Below are 20,589 nucleotides of genomic sequence, written 5' to 3' on the forward strand. Positions count from 1 at the left end.
CACATTTTGTCTATTTCTCCATATTTGCCTGTACACGGCTGTTTTAATTGTAATTTGGCTTGCAAGAAGAAGAAGCCAAAATCAAAACAGCCAAGTACAGGCAAATATGGAGAAATGGCTGAAACGTCCAGTAGCTCTGGATTCAGGAGAGAGGTCCTATAACATGCAGTAAATGTTATAAGAATTATATACAACAAAGGCAGGTTTATTATTTTTGATTTTATATTTTTTATATTATTTATTTTCAAGGCAACGTTTATTTTTATATTTAATTTGAGTTAAAAAGCAGACTGCGCCTGAGAATTAAATGTGGCAATTAACAGTTGACTGAGCCCGAAAGGCTGGGTACATACCCCCCCCCCCCCCCCCCCCCCCCGTACTGGTCGCCGGCCGTCCGCAGGTCACATTATATGTTTGTACAGACAACCATTCACATTCACACCTATTGACAATTTAGTGTGAACTTAAAGTGCATGTACGGTATTTAGAATGTGGGAAGAAACTGGTGTACCCATAGAAAACACACGCACGAGCAGGGAGAATATGCAAATTCTACACAGCAAGGCCTGAGCCCTGGGTTCCAACCCCGAAACTCAGAACTGTGAATCACTAGCCTACTTTTTGAAATACGTACGTGACAAATTATATATATGTCAGTGGAAGTAACGGTTGTATTTCTTTTAACAACTATAAATGTTCATGGTAGTTCATGAGTTAATAATGATACTGTAAGTCTCAGGACCACCACTTAATTTGTCTGATTTAGTCCCCAGAACTCCACGAGAATCTGATGACTTGCGCGTTTTTTTTTTCTTTCTTCCCCCTTTCCTACTCAAAGTGGATCAATGAGAAGGCTCGCATCTCATCTTGTTGATGGCGTCGGCCTCGACAGACTCTCCTTGAAGTGGGCGTCTGGCTGCTATCTCTCTAGGTCGGCATTCACTCCCAGATAGGCCCTATCTCGTCTTGGCCGTCTACTCGAAGGTCAGCCGCCCGCCGTGTGATTAGTCTGACCAACCCCTCCGCCCCCCACCCCCGCCTGTGTGATGCACAAAGCCAGTGAGTCACATTTGTCAACAGTGGCGACATCTGACCAGCCCCCGCTAGGTTAATGAGTGATGAGGTCCTGGCCCCGGCTTACAAGGTGCGTCCCTGTTCCTGACAGGAGTTAGTTAGTTAATGACTAATGATGATATTGTATTACAGTTCCATTTGGTACCGGGTGGCACAAAACTTTTTTTTATTGATCATCAGTCTGTCAAGAATTTTTCTTTTGAAAAGCCGTCATACTTCCTTGATACCAAGTACTACTTAACTATTAGAGAGAGCTTTAGTGCCACCTTGTGGCATCTTAGAGCGTTGTTCCCGGCTATATCTCAATTCTTCGTTCACGCCCCCGTTGTGTCACTTTTTTTTTTTTTTTTTTTAAAGGGTTCTTTTGTTACAGTATACTTATTGTGATGCTTTTGCATGTAGGAAAGGAGAACCACATTTTTCAGCCGTTTATTGAACGCCGGCAGAACAGTAAAACATAAACACAATGAGCACACTCACTGCCACGGATCAGGCCAAGACACTCACGCAGATTCGCCGACGTTGCACTCCAACACACCAGGCCCCGCCTCTTAAAGGCACAGACACTACACACACATGTAATAGTTTTGCATGTGTTCAAATATATTTACAAAGTGTGTTTTAATGTATTTAAGGTGTGTGGTAGGGGCAAACATTTTAGGGCCTGGAACATATCACCCGCATTAAACGTGGGTTCACTGTAGGTGAATTTGCGAGTAGGTTCACTGTATTCTGCCTTTAGTGGGTTCTGTGTGAAAGACAGAGGCAAACAAATCTTGTCTCTACCGTTATGTCTTATATCTCGATGAAAGGGGCTGAACAATGTCAAATTGTGGGTCATGTGTTGAAATGGGCTCAAAGCAGAACACGTAATGAATAGGGCATGCTTGTTTTGTGAGGCGTGCGAGTCAGGTATTGCTGCACAAAGCGCTGTGGAATGTGCGGTGAAAATCTTGTGGACTCACAATATTGTTTGGCTACTTGGAGAGCAGCAAGCCCGCCGACACACGCACACACACTCACACTCACACAAAAACACCCCCACCACACGTCCTCCCCACTACCCTTAATCCAAACACATTCTACCGACTCACCATTAAAGACACGGTGTTGACCGGCAAGGCCTTTACTCTCTTATCACTGTTCTTTCTTGTCTGCCTCCCTCGCGGCATCCATGTTGACACCGAGGCTGAGAAGCACGGCAATGATTGTCGAGATGACTGACTATGTTGCTCTCTCCCTGTGCCCAGCTCTGAGTGCGTCCACTGAAGCATGAAGCAGGACAGCAGCAATGGCGATGTCAGGCCTCACCTGCAAACCTGAGTGTGTTTACAATAATTGACAGGTTTGATGTTTTTTTTTTTTTTTTTTTTTTTTAAACCAATAATAGAATTTACTTATAACTTGTGCAATCCAGTGGAAAAGCATTTCACTCATTGACTGCCATGGAAATGTTCATCAACTGGAATCCAAAGGTTTGCTGCGCCTGACATATGTATTCATTCGTCAAGTCTGTTTTTCATTGGGTAGGTGTGGAAGAGGGTCTCGCCCAGCTTGTCTGTGAAATTCAGCTTTGTAAACCACTAACACAATGGTTCTCAAACTTTTTATACCAATTACCACCCAAAAATAATTAGCTCTCAAAGTACCACGAGTAGTAGGCTTCAGTGTTCATAATAATTGAAGCTTATAATAATTATTTTTTTCCCCTCAAAAATATATTTAATGCAATTGTAAGGAATGCAAGACACTGTAACATTGTGTAGTTTGAACAGTAACATTACAGTCAAACAATGGTTCTCAAACGTTTTGTAAGATTATAAAACAAGTACACTTAATTTATTTTTAAAACAAGTAAATATTATCACTGTATCCAAAAGTTTGATATAAATACAGTATATAAAGTATCAAATATAGTGTTTTACAACAATACTTAACTATATTTATAATGTGGGGGTAAAAAAGTGAAGCTTGTGGCCAAAATGTACTTGCGCAGTGCATACCGCGCTTGGTTGTTCAAATGAATGATTGAGTGAGCGAGATGCTTTTAAAGTATCCACGCCAATGTCCACTCTCTTTAGCAACCCACTTCTTCCTTCGCTATTTATCTTTTTATGGTTTAATAAATGTGATCAAGTACAATATACTGTATGCACAGCATCAAACGCCTATACAGGGTCACTGTTCAGGGCATCCATATATCCAGTTGCTTAATGTGCGGGAAGGAGTCGGCAACTGTCATTTTTACGCAGTCGGGTTCGACAGCATTGCGGCGTGTGCGGCAGGACATAGTTGTTCACCGACTGTGTGGGGCTTACCTGCTCTGGTGTTCCGGAGGCTGTCAAGATACGAAGCTTCCTTTGTTTTGGATATGTGTACTTTGATTGTTTTAGTTCATCCCGTTTTCATAAAGGAAATGCTGCGGGTTTGTCATGATTTGGCATTTGACATGCAATGGTTTCATGCATTCATTGTTCAGCACTTGGCCACAAGTCACACACTCCAGATTGGGCTCTTCCTCGCTCCTGTTCCAAATAACACCAAATTTCATATCGTTGGAGACTAAGTCATATTGTCTCATTGACTTGTGCCGTTCGCTGCTGCAAGTGAGGGTTTCACCGGCGGCACCCCCACAGTATAGTTAACCTAGCGCTGCCTTAGCTTGGACAAAGAAACGAGGTTGACCAATGAACTATCAACAAACTCTTTATTTCAAAACAAATGATTAGTGTCGGTGGCGTAACCAACCCATATTCTGCTGCGGATTACTAAAGAACGGAAAAAGCTCGAAAATACTGCTTAAGTAAAACACACTCTTGTCGTTTCTCCACTAGTGTTGCCTAATCGCAATGTGAGCTCCGGCCGAGGTCTTCTCCACACCGCTCCTCAGCCTAGCTCAGCAACCTATCAAATGCACACGGACAATAAACTGGCCAATCATGGCGAGCAAGGTCACCGGTGACGCAAGAGCTCAAATGGCTGCCGTAAACCTGCAGGCTCAACAGCCGCAGCAGCAGGGAGCCGCTGGTCACCTGGCCCCCAAGAGCCGCCTCAGTGCCGGGGGCCATGGAATTAACAAGAGCGCCCCAGGGCTGAAGGCCGCCGGCCAATCGTCGAGCATCGTTGGAGGGATGCTCAAAACCAAAAGCAAACGGGAGAGGAGCGTGTCTGTGGACTCTGGTGAACCAAGACACACTGCTACTAAAACCATGGAGGATGATGCCAAAGCAGGTGAGATCTTTTTTCATTCCAAGATGTCCTGCAATTGTAACATATCTTTAATGGGACATCTTTTGGAAAATAGGCTTGTACACGAACAGTTGGATCTCTGGAGTGCCTGCCTATCCATCAAGTATGAAATGAAATACCCAAGTACAGTAAACTCCCAACTAGTCGAAGGGGATGGGGTTCGAGCCCTGCCTCGAATTGCGAAAAAACAATTGACAGACACCCTCCCTAAAATGTGTTATTATTGCGTATATTACTTGTTTCAATCTTAAATATACCACCAACTATGATCCATAAACACAAAACTTGTCTTACATTACCCTTTAAAAATAAACCTTTGATATCAGCAAAGCCAAAACGTACAGACGTGGTAAAGACTATCCGTAACTTGAGTAACATCCTTGGCTCAACTTGGCTCCTCCCTGACAGAAGGATTTTGGTCTCACTTCAACATACCGGTACTTCCTTGACACCAATTACTACTCTCCAGCTTTTTTTTTTTTTTTAGGGCTGTGGCACCATCAGGTGTCATCTTAGAGCATTACAGTAAGAGCAAAAAAAAAAAAAATGCGAATAGCTGAGGTTCTCAGCAAATGGCTGAGGATAAGTTTCACGGCAAAAAATGCAAGTAAAATTTGTAAATTTGTGAATAGCGAATTGCAAGTTGCCAGTGATTTACTGGCTACAAATACTTGGGTCTCTGGAGTGCCTGCCCACCCATCAAGTATGAAATTAAACAACCACATAATGTTTTTGTGAGCTGCCTATTTGTTTATTTATCTTGAATTGTGAAAAATATGCATCATACAGTATATCTCCTCTAAGGGTGCACGAGTTCACCTTCTTTTGCCTCGCTATCAGTTTCAATCTTTGAAAAAACTTGATGACATGCCTTCTTCACCTCCTCCGCAACAGGAAGTGAACGTAATAGCACCGAAAATGCCCCGACCTTTCAGTGAAGCGGCAAAATTTCCTCCATCCACTCCCCCAAGGCTTCTGCTAGCGGCACTGACGCCTTTCACATGAAAACGCGTCAAATGTCCTCGCTTACAAGGTTCCCAGTCTTTTTGAGTTTCCCTTGTTGAAACAATTGTTTTGTGTACTTGTTGCTGAGGTCACATCCTGCCTGTCCAACAGTAAAATGCTTAATAACATCAGTCCATCCATTTTCTGTGCTGCTTATCCTCATTAAGGTCGTGGGTGAGCTGGAGCCTATCCCATCTGAGGAGAGGCCGACGGGTACACGCTGTACTGGTCGCCAGCCAGTCGCAGTGCACATATAGACAAGCAACCATTCACACACTCATTCACACCGATGGACAATTTAGACTCTTCTCTAGGGGAGAACATGCAAACGCCACACAGATTCGAACCTCAGAATTGTGAGGCTGGCCTGCTAAGTAATCACCCACTGTGCTACCCTAAAATAGCTTCATTAAAAAAAATATATATATTGTGATGTAATAGTGAGCCCAGTCGGTTGACCACATTTACTGAAAGAGATTTCTTAAAAAAAACAAAAAAAAGTCCTATCTGTTTTCCGCAACAAGATCAAAGTCAAGATCATGAACAAAGTATGCCGGCCCCGGCATTACCATAAAATCATTGCGCTTACAAAGCAACCAATCAAATTGTTCTGACGTTATCACCAATGCTATTGATTCCCAAGCACTGTGTGGGAGATTAGCAAGTGTGCTATGGGAAATTATCCACTTACAGTTAATGGGTTCAAGAATATTATTTACTTTATACAAATAATCTATCTTTGTTCATCTATCCATGCCAGCAATGTATCGTGACAGGCAGAAGAATTAAATGTTCTTCCACTACTTGACAGAGGGTATAATTAACCTGTCTGGCCCTGTTGCCATTCATAGAATTGAATAATAGCTTTGTGTTCAACTGAACAGGCCCAAATTTGACACTATGAAAATTTCTAAGTAAACTGAAACGTCATATATTTTTCAGTATATTTACTTTTTGTTTGTTTGTTTGATGGTGTTTCCGTGGGGTTTTCTAATTTGTGCCCTGGCTCAATAAAGGTTGTGAAACACTGACCTATGCTACTCACAGCCACTTTGTAACACGTGCTGTGATGTATTAACGGAGCAGTATGGCCTTCAAATCATTTGGAACCATTGGCAGTTCCGCCCGGCAACAGGATCACACGCTATTGGTTATGAAATTTCACTTTTTAATATCTGATTAAAATGCATAAATTCAGGAACAAATTAGACTTTCTCATTAACACAAGGATTCACTGATGACAAAATAAATAAAATGCCATAATGGTCTTTCACTTTCTGCCCCGTTGTCCTTGATTTTGTAGCTGGACCAAAGAGTGTTGAATTGAAATGAAGGTCAAGCCTGCCTTCAGCTGAGCGGCACATTACTGTGCTGAAAAAAAAGCAGGACAAAGCTAGTGACCAAGGCAAACAAATTGGCTCAATGACTGACTTTATTGTGAAAAGAATCCCGTAACCCTTGGCAACATAACATTGGAAGAAAAACAAAGAGATCACTGGTGTTGGATTGGCGGAGCACCCTCTGCTGGCCTTTCTGTGTATTATTGCTGCATTGACCACACGACAATGGAACACAATCTTTGATGTTTGTTGACTTCCAGTTTGTTCTCATTTCAAACAATGTAAAGTCAATTCATTTTTTTCCCCGATCTCAAACTGCCTTTATTAACTATACAGGCAGTGTTTAAGAAAAAATGTAACATTTATAACTGTCATACAAGTATAGAGAGCCGTTAACCGTTGTGTGATGAAAGTAAAATAAAGAAAAACTAGTCACCCTTTGAAGATGCCTGACAGTCATAAATAGGGAGGTGTTTGCGGAGCTATACTGTCATCTAGTTGCCTTGAAATGTTTAATTCATTGTACAGCGGACCCCCGCATATTCACGGTTCGGCACCCGCGGATTCACCTATCATTTTTTCATTTTTTCCCCCGAATCTTTTTTTCAATTTTATTGTTTTTTGTGGGGAGGTGGAACCACCCCCATTTTTCATGGAAAACGCATAGTAGCGGTATGTCCCCGCTTATATAAAGAATTTTTTGGGGTTAAAATTGTTTTCATTTTTTTTCAGTACAATGATAATACCCATCAGTTATTTGCAAGGTTTTCACTATTTGTGATTGGGCCTGGTCCCTATCCCCCATGGATAGCGGGGATCTACTGTATTGTTCACGTGGTACTGAGGACTAGTGGTTAGAATCTTTGCCTCACAGTTCTAGGTTTGAACTCAGTTCGGGCTTTCTCTCCATGGAGTTTGCCTCCAGGGGCCCACGAGCCGTATCTTGGGGGCCCACCGAATAATTTGAAATAAATGATTTTGTAATTATATCGTATCATTACAAAAGAGAGGTCATCCCTTCATATGGGGGCTAATAAAATAAATGACTCCTCCCTTCCTAGCTTTACCACTAATAGCTCTGAGCCAATTAAAAGCTCTGAATATAATTGTTCTTGTGATGTGAGTTTATCCTCCCAATAATCTGACATCCTTGCATTTTAAAAAAATAAAATAAAAATGTCATAGTATTACAGGAATTAGGTCCCATTTTTTGTGAACAAAAGGTGTATTTTTTTCTAGAGTATAGTACTATTTGTTTGAGAGAAAAAAAGGTGTATTTTCCAGAATAAAAAGTGTAATATTACAAGAGTAAAGTTACACTGTATTTTTGAAAGTCACTTGTTGAAGTATAATTTTCTTCACTTGTTAAACGTTGGCTTTAATATCATATCATTGTGACTTTATCCTGGAAAGATACATCTTAATTTTCATAAAATGACAACTTTTATCCTGACAAAATACTATATTCTCCTGAAATGACAACCTATTATCCGACCAAAATACATCTTGGCTCTTGTGAAGATTTTTTTTTTCTAGAAACAAAACTTTAATCTCATAATGCACATCTTTTTTTTTCTCTACTAAAAGAAATTATCGTAACATTTCGACTTTTTTCTCAAAAATAGGTAACTTTTTAATTCTTTGGGCATTTATGGGTACACATGGTAGTTATGTTAGTCGGCTTTGGGATTATGAGGGGGTACCCTGTCAGATTTGCCTGGACAGTAGTCTCACAGTTACCCCACGTTTTCTCTTTGTGTGTACGTGTTTGTGTGTGTTGAAGAGAGTGTCACGCGCAGTAAGCGCAGATGTGTTCTGGAGAAGAAGCAGCCATACAGTGGAGATGAGTGGTGCTCTGGACCAGACACGGAGGACGACGACGACAAGCCACGCTCGACGACTCAACGTGAGTTTAAACAAAATCACTGTTTGATTTACGGTGCTGTGAAAAAGTATTTGCCCCCTTCCTGAGTTCAGGGTTTTTTTATTTTTTTTTTGGGGGGGGCATTTTTATTACACTAAAATGTTTCTGATCATCAAGCCAATTTTGATATCCCAAAAATCCAAACCAAGTAAATACAAATAACATTTTCTAAATGATTATTTTATTTATTAAGATAAAAAAATAATCAAAACGTATGTGGTCAAATGTGGAAAAATTAATTGTTGTCTTGTTAAATCATGAGTTCACTGATTAATCGCAGTTCGAGAAAAGTGACCACACCCAAGCCTGATTACTGCCAGATTTGTTGAATCAAGAAACACCTTAACTAGTACCTTTCAGATGAAGTGAAGGAGGATACAAGATCTCAAAAAGAAACACATCATGCCATGATACAAAGAAATTCAAGAACAAAGGAGAAACTAAGTGTCTGGAAAAGGTTACAAAGCAATTTCCAAGGCTTTGGGACTCCAGCGAACCACGATAAGAGCCATTATCTACAAATGGAGAAACTGGGAACAGTGGTGAAACTTGATAAGTGCTTCCGTGGGCAATTGCATTTTCACATAGGGCCAAATGGGTTTCCTCATTTACCTGGTTTGTTTTTGTGACTTTTAAAATTGGTTTGATTGTCTGAAACGTGTGTTATTTATCAGTTGTGCTTGTTTGTGGATGATGACCTCCTCCTTGATTTGCTTTTATGTGTGGTTTAACTACTTCTAGTGTTTCTATCATGTAGCTACTATCCATCCATCCATCCATCTTCTACCGCTTATCCGCTTATGTAGCTACTACAACACTATTATAGTTTGCGACATGAGGATATTGTTTAAAAATATATATATATATATATATATATATATATTTTTTTTTTTAGGGGAGCGAGGTCTGCCAGGACCCAGGCAGGGACAACCTGATCATCCACCTGCTGAGGCTGCCGCGTCTGAGCCTGTAATGGCTTGTGCACCAGGACCTGGACTGAAGCCTGGACCGCCTTTGCCTCAGTCCAAGCAGCAGCTGTTGTATGTCTTCACAACCAACATGGCCAACAGGTAAGCTACATTTTACAGATCTAAAATTTGTATTGTGAAATTGTACCACTTTATGATACAAATTTTGTGAATTTTGCTTCAACAGTGCTGCGGAGGCAGTAATGAAAGGGAAGATGGATTCCATTCTTCAGTTCCACCAGCAAAATGTCCCACGAATTAAGTTAGACCAGGTCAGCCAACGACAACTCAATCAGATATACAGTTGCACTTTTCACTTTCTTCGGACCCATACTGAGGGCAAAAACATAGCTACTTGAACTAGGTGACGACAGAGTGAACGATGTTTACGCTATCAAAGCATAGAGTCTATGTCTGTTTGTGAACTGAAGCATAGGTCGTAAACCTTAAAAAAAAAAAAAAAAAATTTTAATTTCAATTAAAATTTTTCATTTTTGTCTGCAAATTTTGTTCATCAACAGGAGCGTTCATTAACTGAGGTTCCACCATATCTATCATATTTTTGGGGCCTCTCTGCCAATTTGTGGGGCACAGTATCTTTTAGAACAATGGTGACTTCAGGGGTTCCCTGGTTTATGAGGGTTTAGACCAGGGGTGTCCAAACTTTTTGCAAAGAGGGCCAGATTTGGTCAGATGAAAATGTATGGGGGCCGACCATTAGGCCTGACATTCCTCGAATCATTACCATTGTAAATTAACAAGTAAATATGTAACCATATCACTTTGCTGTCTGCAGCTAGGTCGATATTGCAAATGAGAATCTGTTTTCAATTGCATTACCAGGATAGTTAAAGGTTAAAATCATAATAAATTCAATACAAATGAACCCGTTTATGAAAGTTGAAACATGTATTTATTGATTTTGTTTTAACAAATCACATTCCAGTGCATTTTGACAAAGAATAGTATAGTGACTATACTATATAGTCAAATCAGATGACAAAACTTTACAAAACTGTCGTTTGATCATCACAAAAAATCAATTCACTGAGACTCGTAGCTCGCCTTTGTAGAATTTTCATTTGAGTCACGGGCTCTTGTGAATAAGCGCTGCTGTGCTATCAAAACCGCTCCCAGTGGCTTCAGTTTTTCAGCGCGTTTGTTCGCCGTTAGCTTGTCGTAGTTAGCATGTTTCGTCTGGTAATACATCTTAATATTAAATTCTTTGAAAACAGCCACAGCCTCTTGGCAAATTAGGCAGACTGTGAACAAATCCACTTGTCCTGGACACGGCGGCCCTCGTTGTCAACTTTCCTCTTTTTAGTTTCAGTTGCCATTTTAGAAATGGGCTACAAACATACCACAGGGGTAAAAGTTCACACAGGGGTCACGCGACGAGAGTGCGGCCACAGGTCTACTGCCACCCTCTGGTGAAATATAAAACGGCTTTTTTTTTTTGTATGTGTGTATTGTTTACTGTGGTAAACTGCGCTGGCGGGCCACATATTATTGATTTTATGACATGATTCGTCGGGCCGGAGGAAATTTGGACACGGGCCGGATTTGGCCCGCGAGCCGGGCTTTGGGCATGCCTGGTTTAGACATACAAGGTTTTAAGGTTAACAACAGTGTTTTTCCTGGCTCAAATGGAGGCAGAGTTGGTACCATTGTGATACTTCTCAGGCCTGGCTCAAACAAACACTTTATCTATGAAGGTTTCTGTTGGCAATTCCACAAAACCATCGGACATTTGGTCTGTCTGGCTCTTTTTCTTCGACTTCTTCTTTGATGGTTTAAAGAGTGACTTCCAAATGTTTCTGATACAGATCCACCACCACATAATACTAGAAATAACATCACAATGTTCATGATGTCAGAGGTTTTAGAGCTGGAGGTGGCCGGAAATTAGGCGATGGCGGACGCATCTCAATTTTTAATGCATGATAAACCCTGGAGGTTCCGATTGAACTAGTTTGTGCTGCGGTCTAATAATATGTGATCACGTGGCACAAGATGGTGTGTTTTGATACCGCCATACTTAACTGCTTTTTTATTGATTGTTTTATATTTAGGCCGAAAAGAGTTTTTCTTACAAATATTTCCTGTAAATATGACTTTACTATTGCTTTAGCGTAGGTTAGTGATAGACTACAGTGCCTTCTGTATGAAGTGAACTCTTATGTAAAACGAGAACCCGTTGTATTGGAGGAAATTTGGTGTAAAAACTGTTACTTATTTTTGTCTGACATAGGGCCACGCACTGGTGAGGATCACTGAGAAGGTGAATTCCAGTGCCTCTCCGCCCACAGGCACCCCTAAATCCAAAAGTGGAACGCCACAGCCCAACTCGGCAGGAGGCGTTGTCTCCTCACTTGCAGTGAAAACGCCAATGTCAGCGGATCACTCTGACAATGACTCCCCTCGGACCAGACATGGTGGCCTCTCCGGTACTAACTGCATTCTCTCCCATAGGCCAGAGGGAGATGGCAGAGCCACACCTTCAGGCCCTGGCTCGGGAACTGTACACTGTGAGGGTCTTCCTGTTGCTAGTCTCTCTCCATCGGGGAGTCCTTCCATTCTGTCTGCACATTTACAGAGTGACACAGGACAGAGAAGTGGCCCCGGGAATGAAGGCGGTCTTTCCAAGGAGCAGCTGGAACACAGGGAGCGTTCTTTGCAGACTCTGAGGGACATCGAGAGACTATTTCTACGTACTGGAGTAAGAGGGGGCCCTCATGGTGACACGGGGGGCTCCAACAGTAACCTTACAAATAATGCTCCCAGCATCATAAACAACAGTAGTAGGGATCGAGATGCTATTCTTGAGGATGGCAATAACGGTACAAACTCTGGGGATGGCAGTAGCGATAACATGGCGCTGTCAGCGTTGGCCTCTCTGGGAACCATGAAGAAATTTGAAGAACCACTGCAGTCCATAATTTCTCAAACAGAGTCGCTCGGCACTGCCACTCACAGCCCTGAAATGGACTCTCTCCATAATCTTGCCCAGCACCCTCATCCTCAGCTGTCTTCACCTGGTTTAGACATGGGCCCCTTACTTGGAACGGAGGGGCTAACCCAAGAACAAGTTGCGTGGCGGAAACTCCAGGAAGAGTACTACCTGGAGAAGAGGAGGCAACAGGAAATACAAAATCCCCAGCACTTTAGGATGATGACAGAGATGGGCTTGCATGGAGGTCCTATGATCATCAGGGGACCGCCTCCCCCATATCACAGCAAGCCTGGAGATCAACAGTGGGTTTCTGGAAATACGATGGGAGGAGGAATTCCTGGAAATGTACGAATGACGGACATGCACCAAGAAGGGCCTGGACGTCCACAATTCCTTTCACATGTGCAGAGAGGGCCACCAGGTGGAGCAGGGTTTCCTGGCAGTCCTGGGGGGCTGTTATCTGTCGATGGTCTAGGACACCAAAGGCCTACCAGGCCAGGGATTTGGCTGGACAATATGCCCAACAACATGGATGGTGGAGGTTCATTCCATGGTTGCTACCCTCCTCAACACTTGCAGGAAAAACCAGAACATCTTTTAACCCGTGAGGAATTGTTTCGCATCACGGAGAAGCGGCAGATGCAAGGTCTTCCTCGGTTTGAACTCGATCGGATTATTGCGCAGCAGCAACAGGGCAATATGGGCTCGAGAATTATGGAAAATCCCGGGGGCCCAGACTTCTCCAATTTTGGTACTATGGGCAGGGGTCCACCTTCCAATCAAGGGGATCATATGGACTTTCCTGGTTCACGGGATATAATGGGCTCTCCTGGAGGGGGACCTCAGATTAGAGATTTAATGGACTCCCCTCTGGCGAGCAACCTTTCAATCAACATGAACCCACAGTTGAATATTCAGCAGCAGCATATGACTCTGTCACAAAAGCTCAGAAGGGACCCAGGAAGAGCAGGGCCTTTAAGTGAGTTTTTCAGTCCTGGAGTGATAGCAAGAATACGAGCATCACAAAATGAAAGAAGAAATATGGGAATGGTCTCGGGACCTGATGGACCCTTTCGTTTTCCAACACAAGGCCCTTTTTCTGGTGGACCAGGTGAAGGGCCCTATCCTCAGCAGCCCGGCCCTGAGATGTTCGGGCCTGAGCAGGAGGGTCATAATCAGATAGGAGTTACGTCACGACTTAGTCATATGCCAATCACTGGAGACCTCAGAGGAATGGGTCCTGGTCCTCGGCATCCTAGCGACCTATCAGTCAATGTTCAGTCACTGACTTCTCCTACGGTCCAGCATCCTCATCATCTTAATTCGCCATCCCTTCACCGAGAGCCATCCGCTCATCTTACCTCTCCGTCTGCTCCAGGGCAGAAGTCTCCTTCGATTATCGCCCCTGAAGGCCCTCACCCCCCCCTCCGCCCTGCTTCTGGCGCAGGGACGCCATGCTCTTCCTCCATGAAATCGCCTCAGATAATGGGGTCTTCTAACCACGACTTGCACTCCCCGTCTCTCTCACCTGGACGACTTAAGTCTCCAGCTATGGCTATGGGCTCTCCTGCGTGGATGTCTCCAAAAAGAGATCCTTCAAGTCCAGGTGGCCCAAACAGTGTGAGGGCTGCAGGCAACGGAGGAAGTCATCCCGAGACAGGTAAATTTCTACATGATGAAGTTTTTCACAACACACTTCAGAGGTAATCTGAGTTCTTAATTTATCATAATACTTTTGGTGTCATTTATCTTGATGTCCTTTTGCAGGGCGGTCACTACCCCCTAGAAGTTCCAACTCCACCCCAAGTAGCCAACCAGGCTTGATAAATCCTAGCATGACATTTACATCATCGCCCGATGCTCCACAAACACAGAATCCTTTGTCGCTGATCATGTCTCAGATGTCCAAGTACGCCCTGCCCAGTTCTACTCCCCTTTACCACGACGCAATCAAGACAATTGCAACTTCTGATGATGAGATGTTGCCAGATCGACCTCTTCTGCCTGGCGTCAGCATTGGAGGTATGAACCCAAAAACACGCAGGAACTTTTCATCAGGGAAGTTTTCATTTACTAGGTGTGTTATGTACAGCGGACCCTCAGAACTTGATCAATTGAGCAGCTAGTCAGCTGCGGTATTCACCCCCCAAAAAGTGGGAAATAAATTCCGGGAAAAACATTATCCAAAGTCGACATATATCAGATGCTTGTTTGGGTTTTGGGTTAAGGTTTGATATATGAGTAAGGGTTTAGATTAGGGGTTAGGGCAAAGGGGTGAGGGAAAGAAGTAAAAAGTTAGGTTTGGTGTTCAGGGTTAGTAAAGGATCGGGAGTAAGGAAATAAGGTGAGGAGAAAGGGATAAAGATTGGTGTTGAAGATTTGGGTTAGGTGTTGGGCAGGAGATAGGATTAGGAGTAAAGGGTTAGCGTTAAGAGTAAACCGTTAGGTTCAAGGTTAGGAGTATGGGGTTAGGATTAAGAGTGAGGGTTTAGGAGTGAAAAAGGGTCAGATTTAGGGTTGGGGTTAGGGTTAGTGATAACTTCGCAAGAAAATATTAATAGGCTACTGGTTGATGTTTACCCAACTACTCTGGGTTAGGTAACCCTAAACCTTTTAACTATTAACAGTCTCAGTCTCACATGCTGGTTTTGCTACGCCAACAGGAAACATTGGGAACCTTCCGACATCCCAGATCTTGGTCTCCCAGAGTTCCATCGGTGCCAAGAGTGATTCCCAGAGCCCCGTGCGAATCCCAAGCCAAGGTCAGCACCAACTATCCCACGATCCCTCGGAACCTGTGCTGTCTTCCCCAAACTCAATGGGCCTTCCTCTTATGAGTTCCACCATGATGGGAGGAGGAAGTGATGACCTTGGTCCTTGCAATATTTCACCAATGTCTCAAAACCAGATGGCGGCTTTCCCTCGCATGCACCCTTCGTCTCACAGCCATATGCGCTCACCCATTGGCAGAATGTCACATAACTTCTCTCAGTCCGGAGAGGACATTCTCTCACCTCAGCAGCTGCACCTGCTCGGGAAAGACCCCCACCAACGACACCCTCATCCCTCAGAGTCCTTTCCGCCTCTTTCCATGGGAGACGGCCCAGATCTGAGCGAAGTAATACGGCCCACCCACTCTGGGATCCCCGAGTTTGACCTGTCCCGCATCATTCCTTCTGATAAGCCCAGCAGCACTCTGCAGTATTTCCCCAAGAGCGAACCACACCAGAATCCAAACCAGGGCCCTGTGTCACAGCAGCCACCTCCCCAGCAGCTCCTCAAACACTTGTCATCCTCTTGTCCTCCACACATATCAATATCCAACCCCCACTTGGCCAATTTACAGAACATGATGGCCGAGCAGCAACTGCCGCCTAACCAGGGGCACAGCGGACTCGGCCAAAGCATGGCCATTCTCCACGGAAATGCCAGGGGAATGGTGCTCGGCACAGGCATGGGCCCCATGTGCCCATCTGGGCACATGTTGGCAAGGACAGGTATGGTTCCACAGCAACAGCAAGCCATGATGGCCAACAGTCTTCTCCACCATCCCTCCGGTCCGTACCCGGGAATGATGTCACCTCAGCAGCAACAGCACAATTTGATAGCGCGGCAGAACATGATGATGATGCAGGGCAAGCAACGCAATATGCCCATTCCAGGAGACCCCTTCAGCCCCCAGGGTGCTTTAATGTCCCCTCAGGGTCCCATGATGGCTCCATCCCACGCACAGACTGGATTGATAGGACCCCAGACCCTCAGACAGCGGGGGATGTCTCTGGACAGCCCCATTGGCTACAGTCCTGGCAGTATGGCCAACATGCCTTTTTGATCCACCGGACGCAGCCTGTACAAGTGTCTCGTTTACATTACCACTGTAATCCGTGTATCATTCATTCTTTCCATTTTAATTGGCATATGAAAATCAACGAATATAACTAACGAAAAAGTGACTCGTTATTTTAGGGTTTTTTTTTTTTATCTAACAGAAAACCAAACAGATTTTTCATAATTCAATTTTAGACTAATCAAAAATACAACATTGAAAAATGACCCACATGACTGTTTGATTTTTGAGTTCAGCACTGTTTCCTCCCACATTCCAAAAACATCCTTGGCAATCCAAGCCTCTAAAATGTCCATAGGTGTGAATGTGAGTGTGTATGGTTGTCTAAATGTGCCCTACGGATTGTCTGGCGACCAGTTCAGGGTATACCTCGCCTCTCGCCCAAAGTCAGCTAGGATATGCTCCAGCACACCTGCGATCCTAGTGAGAATCAGCGGTGTAGATGGATAAATGGATGGATGGATGGTTTATGTGCCCGGAACGTCAAACAAGCATTATGAAAGGCACGTTGGCTTGTTAGCCGCCGCAGTCAGTCAAATGAAACCTACTACTTACAAAAAGTTAAGGATATTGGGGTTTTTGGTGAAATTTCAGGATAAACCTAAATTGCAGTACTGTGGATCTATGTTTCGGCAGCCGCGGATTCACCTATTTCCAGATTTTGTTTTCAATTTTCAAATTTTTCTTTTTTTTTTTTGGAGGGGGGGGGGGGCAACCTCAAAAACGCTTATTGGTGTTTTATCCATGATTATTCAATAATTTTTGGGGTTAAAAACAAGTTTGTTTGTTTTTTTTCCCCAATGCAGTAATAATGGCCATCATGAATGTGAGTGTGAATGGTTGTGTGTTTATATCTGCCCTGCCATTGGCTGGCGACCAGTTCAGTTCAGGCTAGTTACCACATTCCCAACTAACCCGAACCCTATTTCAATCATATTCTGTCTTGTGGCCCATTTTTCAATTTTATATTTTTGAACCAACCCTAAAATTTGAATGTGAAAAATCAGGGTGGTTGTTTGTTTTTATTTTTTATTTTTTTGCATATTTTTGTCACAAAACAAAATAATCAGTCACTTTTGATTTTTGATTGCCATTTGAAAATGAAAAGAACAAATTATGCAGGGATTAGGGTTTCCATGCATTTTTATTTTATTTTATTTTTTTAAATTCTTGCTTGTCTTTTTTGGGAGAAGAGAAATTAGAAACATCAGTAACAAGCAACCCGTGACAGATTGCTACTGATTTCTACATTGAAATATTTAAGAGCACTGTAAAATGGTTATATCAAAAATCTGGAGTGCTTTCCAAATACACACACACACACACATACATATTTCCAAGATGTGTTTGTGAGGAATCACATGGCAGTTCAGAGTGGTGCCTAGAATTTATATTTGTTTTTCCTTGATTTTATTTCTCCTGCTACCAAAACTGTTGCGTAAAGGAATTCTATATATAAAAAAAAATAATATATACCTGCTGTACATAGGATGCAATTTGTGATTGTTTGCACTCTCATTCTGTATAACTGTGTTTTAATAGAAGTCTAAAAGAAATGGAAGCGTGATAATCTCTATGGTGGGTTTTACTTGGGACGGAGAGTGCTGTTTGATGAACACAGACGACGGGACACGGTTGCAGTCAAATAAATGAAAGCCTTAAAAACTCTTGGTGTGAAGACTGTCATCCTGGCCAACAGCCAAAGAATGAACTATTTGAAACAAATGTAAACCTGTACAATTGAATGACATCATGTAAAAAAAATTTTTTAAACAAAATAAATAGAAGGCAGATTTTGAGTGACACTGTCAAAGAGCTATTAATAGAACAAATTGATTATTGCATTGCATAATACTGAGTTTTGAATATTTTGAACCTCTTGTGTACCAAAATAAAGTACAAACTACCATCTACGATAACAAGCCTAATTATAGTTTCAATTGGAAATTAACATTATTCTATTTGTCAAGTCAGAATTTTTTTCTCGTGAACCTTATGTCGCAGGTGACAACCTCAAACATAGAATTTGAATGGAAAAACACCAATGATTTTTTGAATAAAAAAAAAATAGGGAGAACACGCAAACTCCACACAGGAAGGCCTGAGCTGAGATACAAACCCCGAACGTCAGCACTCCAGGCAGATGTGCTAAACGCTATCCCCAATGTGCTAGCATATCAGAGTAATGATACGTATATTGATCAGAATTGGAGTTGTGCCACAGTGGAAGTCCTCAACTTCCCTTAGCTGGTGTCAAGATGTATTTCTGTAGACGGCAAACCGGTTGAGCGAAAATCAACAGTGGCTGCTGATCGCAGCAATGTATTACACTCCATTTTGCATTTCCATGTTTATCATTGATCGTCAACTACGTTTCCGAGAGCTAAAGTGAGCTCACTCCATTTTGTCATGTTTAAGTTAGGTGCAGTAATCAATACAGAAAAGGCATATCTTTCAAATGGTCTAAATCAAAATTTAGTTCCACTTTTGACATAGGGGGCATTCCTGTATTGCACTCAGTTTTTCCTAATTCATGAGTGCAACACTGTACCAACTCCCATTTCCAAGATGGCTGCACCCATAAAACCAGGCTGCACCTCCTGCAAAAACCATCCAAGAAAGTGAAGTTCAGAGATTGAAGACTCAGAAGGTAAGTGCGCTTTACCCTGGGTTCTAATACATCTGCATGTTAGTATAAGTAAATGTTATTGTATTTCATGAAATATTGATAGATTTGATGGCTGTTTGAATTTCGATCAGTATTAAATTAAACTTTTTTTTTTCTAATCCCAGTTTGTTTCTTTTCTTTCAGGCAACCCAGATCACACTGGGATCCAACCTTTGAAACTGATGCTCACATGTGCTCAGTTGTGTATAGAAGAGCAACATGATCCAAGTCCAAAATAATTATACACAACACAAAATGCCCAAATCTGGAGAAAATCACAATGACTGTGAATACAAGAATCCTGAAGAATCATTGCCATATACATCACCCAAGATATACAGTAAAGCCCAAGATACTGTATTATTGCAGCCATAAAAACGTCATTCTTCAGGAAAATTGCTCAAATTGAGTCACACCACTCTAGTTTAAAGTGGCTCAATTTATTGGTGGAATATGTCCATCCCAAGTTCAAATAAGTTCAATCAATACCATTGCCACATTCTGACGAAGCTGCACGTTGACAGTTGTTTGTTGAAGTGAAAGGTTATCGAAGAATATATGACAGAATTATAGTTATCAGTCAAAGCTGCATTCTATCTGATCGCGCCGGCCTCCGTCCCAGTAAATGCTGACCCACGGGCTGGGATCGGCTGCGAGGGGACCTCCGCTTTGCGAAGCCGCACCGCCGACGGGAAGCCAAATAAGCCATTAGCACTTGAGTGGTGTATCTCAAGTGTTTATCTCAAGTCAAAAGTCGTGGGTGAAATAACATCAGATGGAGAAAGAATAATCATTGCGACTCCCCGTTTCAGCACACTGTATCCCTCCGCCAATACATTTCATTAGCCCCCAAAAAATGAAATAATAGGTCCACTCCACACAAATGCAGACATCAATGCAAAAATAAATCATCTGACATACTTCCCTCTCTCCAAATGAAATGTCCACATTTCAAATTAAAACATTACAGAGGCTACTGAGGAAAATAAAGGATCCTACAATATCACTAAGCAGAGGGAAAGGATTTAATTTAAAATGTTATTAAAAATATAATAATAATGACAGTAAATACTGTAAAATTACTGAAGAGACAATTTCTCAATGGACAGTTTTGTTATCGTGAGCATCGCATGATTGTTGTTGCAGCAATAATAGTGTTTTTGGAGGTACAGTATACGAATGTAAAAGTTGGATGGAGGGGGATAGAAGTGCACAGTAGGGAACAACAGGGAACCCGAGTACCACAGTTTGAGAACCACTGCTCTAATGTGTTTATTAGTGCATTTTTGTAAAGGGATATCAATGTCATTAATATAAAGAGTGCAATCAATGGTATGTTGTACACCTTGTTTATTATTATTATTTGGATTTAATTAATAAGCCTATAGTGTTGCTGTATGCTCGGTGAGGCATCAGAGGTGACATTTAAGACAAAGTAGGGTTCATTTTTGGTTCATTTTAATAATTTACGGTTGTCTAAAAAGGGAAAACTATTTATGAGATGAGGTGAGATAAACAATTTTTGGGGGAAAAACAAAATTAAATCAGCTGATGGTGGCGG

The 20,589-nt window shown here is 42.3% G+C and overlaps 1 protein-coding gene across 1 annotated transcript in view; it reads left to right on the top strand.

Moving 5' to 3' along the window:
- bcl9l (bcl9 like) overlaps nt 1-18,159 on the top strand; it is a 28,932-nt gene extending 10,773 nt beyond the window's left edge. The window contains 11 exon segments of the mRNA XM_061782406.1: nt 839-1,144; nt 2,325-2,397; nt 3,909-4,024; nt 4,026-4,305; nt 8,452-8,574; nt 9,488-9,662; nt 9,748-9,832; nt 11,812-11,951; nt 12,033-14,173; nt 14,281-14,535; nt 15,177-18,159. Coding sequence (XP_061638390.1) covers nt 2,397; nt 3,909-4,024; nt 4,026-4,305; nt 8,452-8,574; nt 9,488-9,662; nt 9,748-9,832; nt 11,812-11,951; nt 12,033-14,173; nt 14,281-14,535; nt 15,177-16,345 — 4,485 coding nt within the window. The 5' untranslated portion in view covers nt 839-1,144; nt 2,325-2,396 and the 3' untranslated portion in view covers nt 16,346-18,159.
- Nucleotides 18,160-20,589: the final 2,430 nt, after the last annotated feature.

Source organism: Phyllopteryx taeniolatus, chromosome 8 (genome assembly GCF_024500385.1).
Source record: "Phyllopteryx taeniolatus isolate TA_2022b chromosome 8, UOR_Ptae_1.2, whole genome shotgun sequence".
NCBI classification, from domain to species: domain Eukaryota; kingdom Metazoa; phylum Chordata; class Actinopteri; order Syngnathiformes; family Syngnathidae; genus Phyllopteryx; species Phyllopteryx taeniolatus.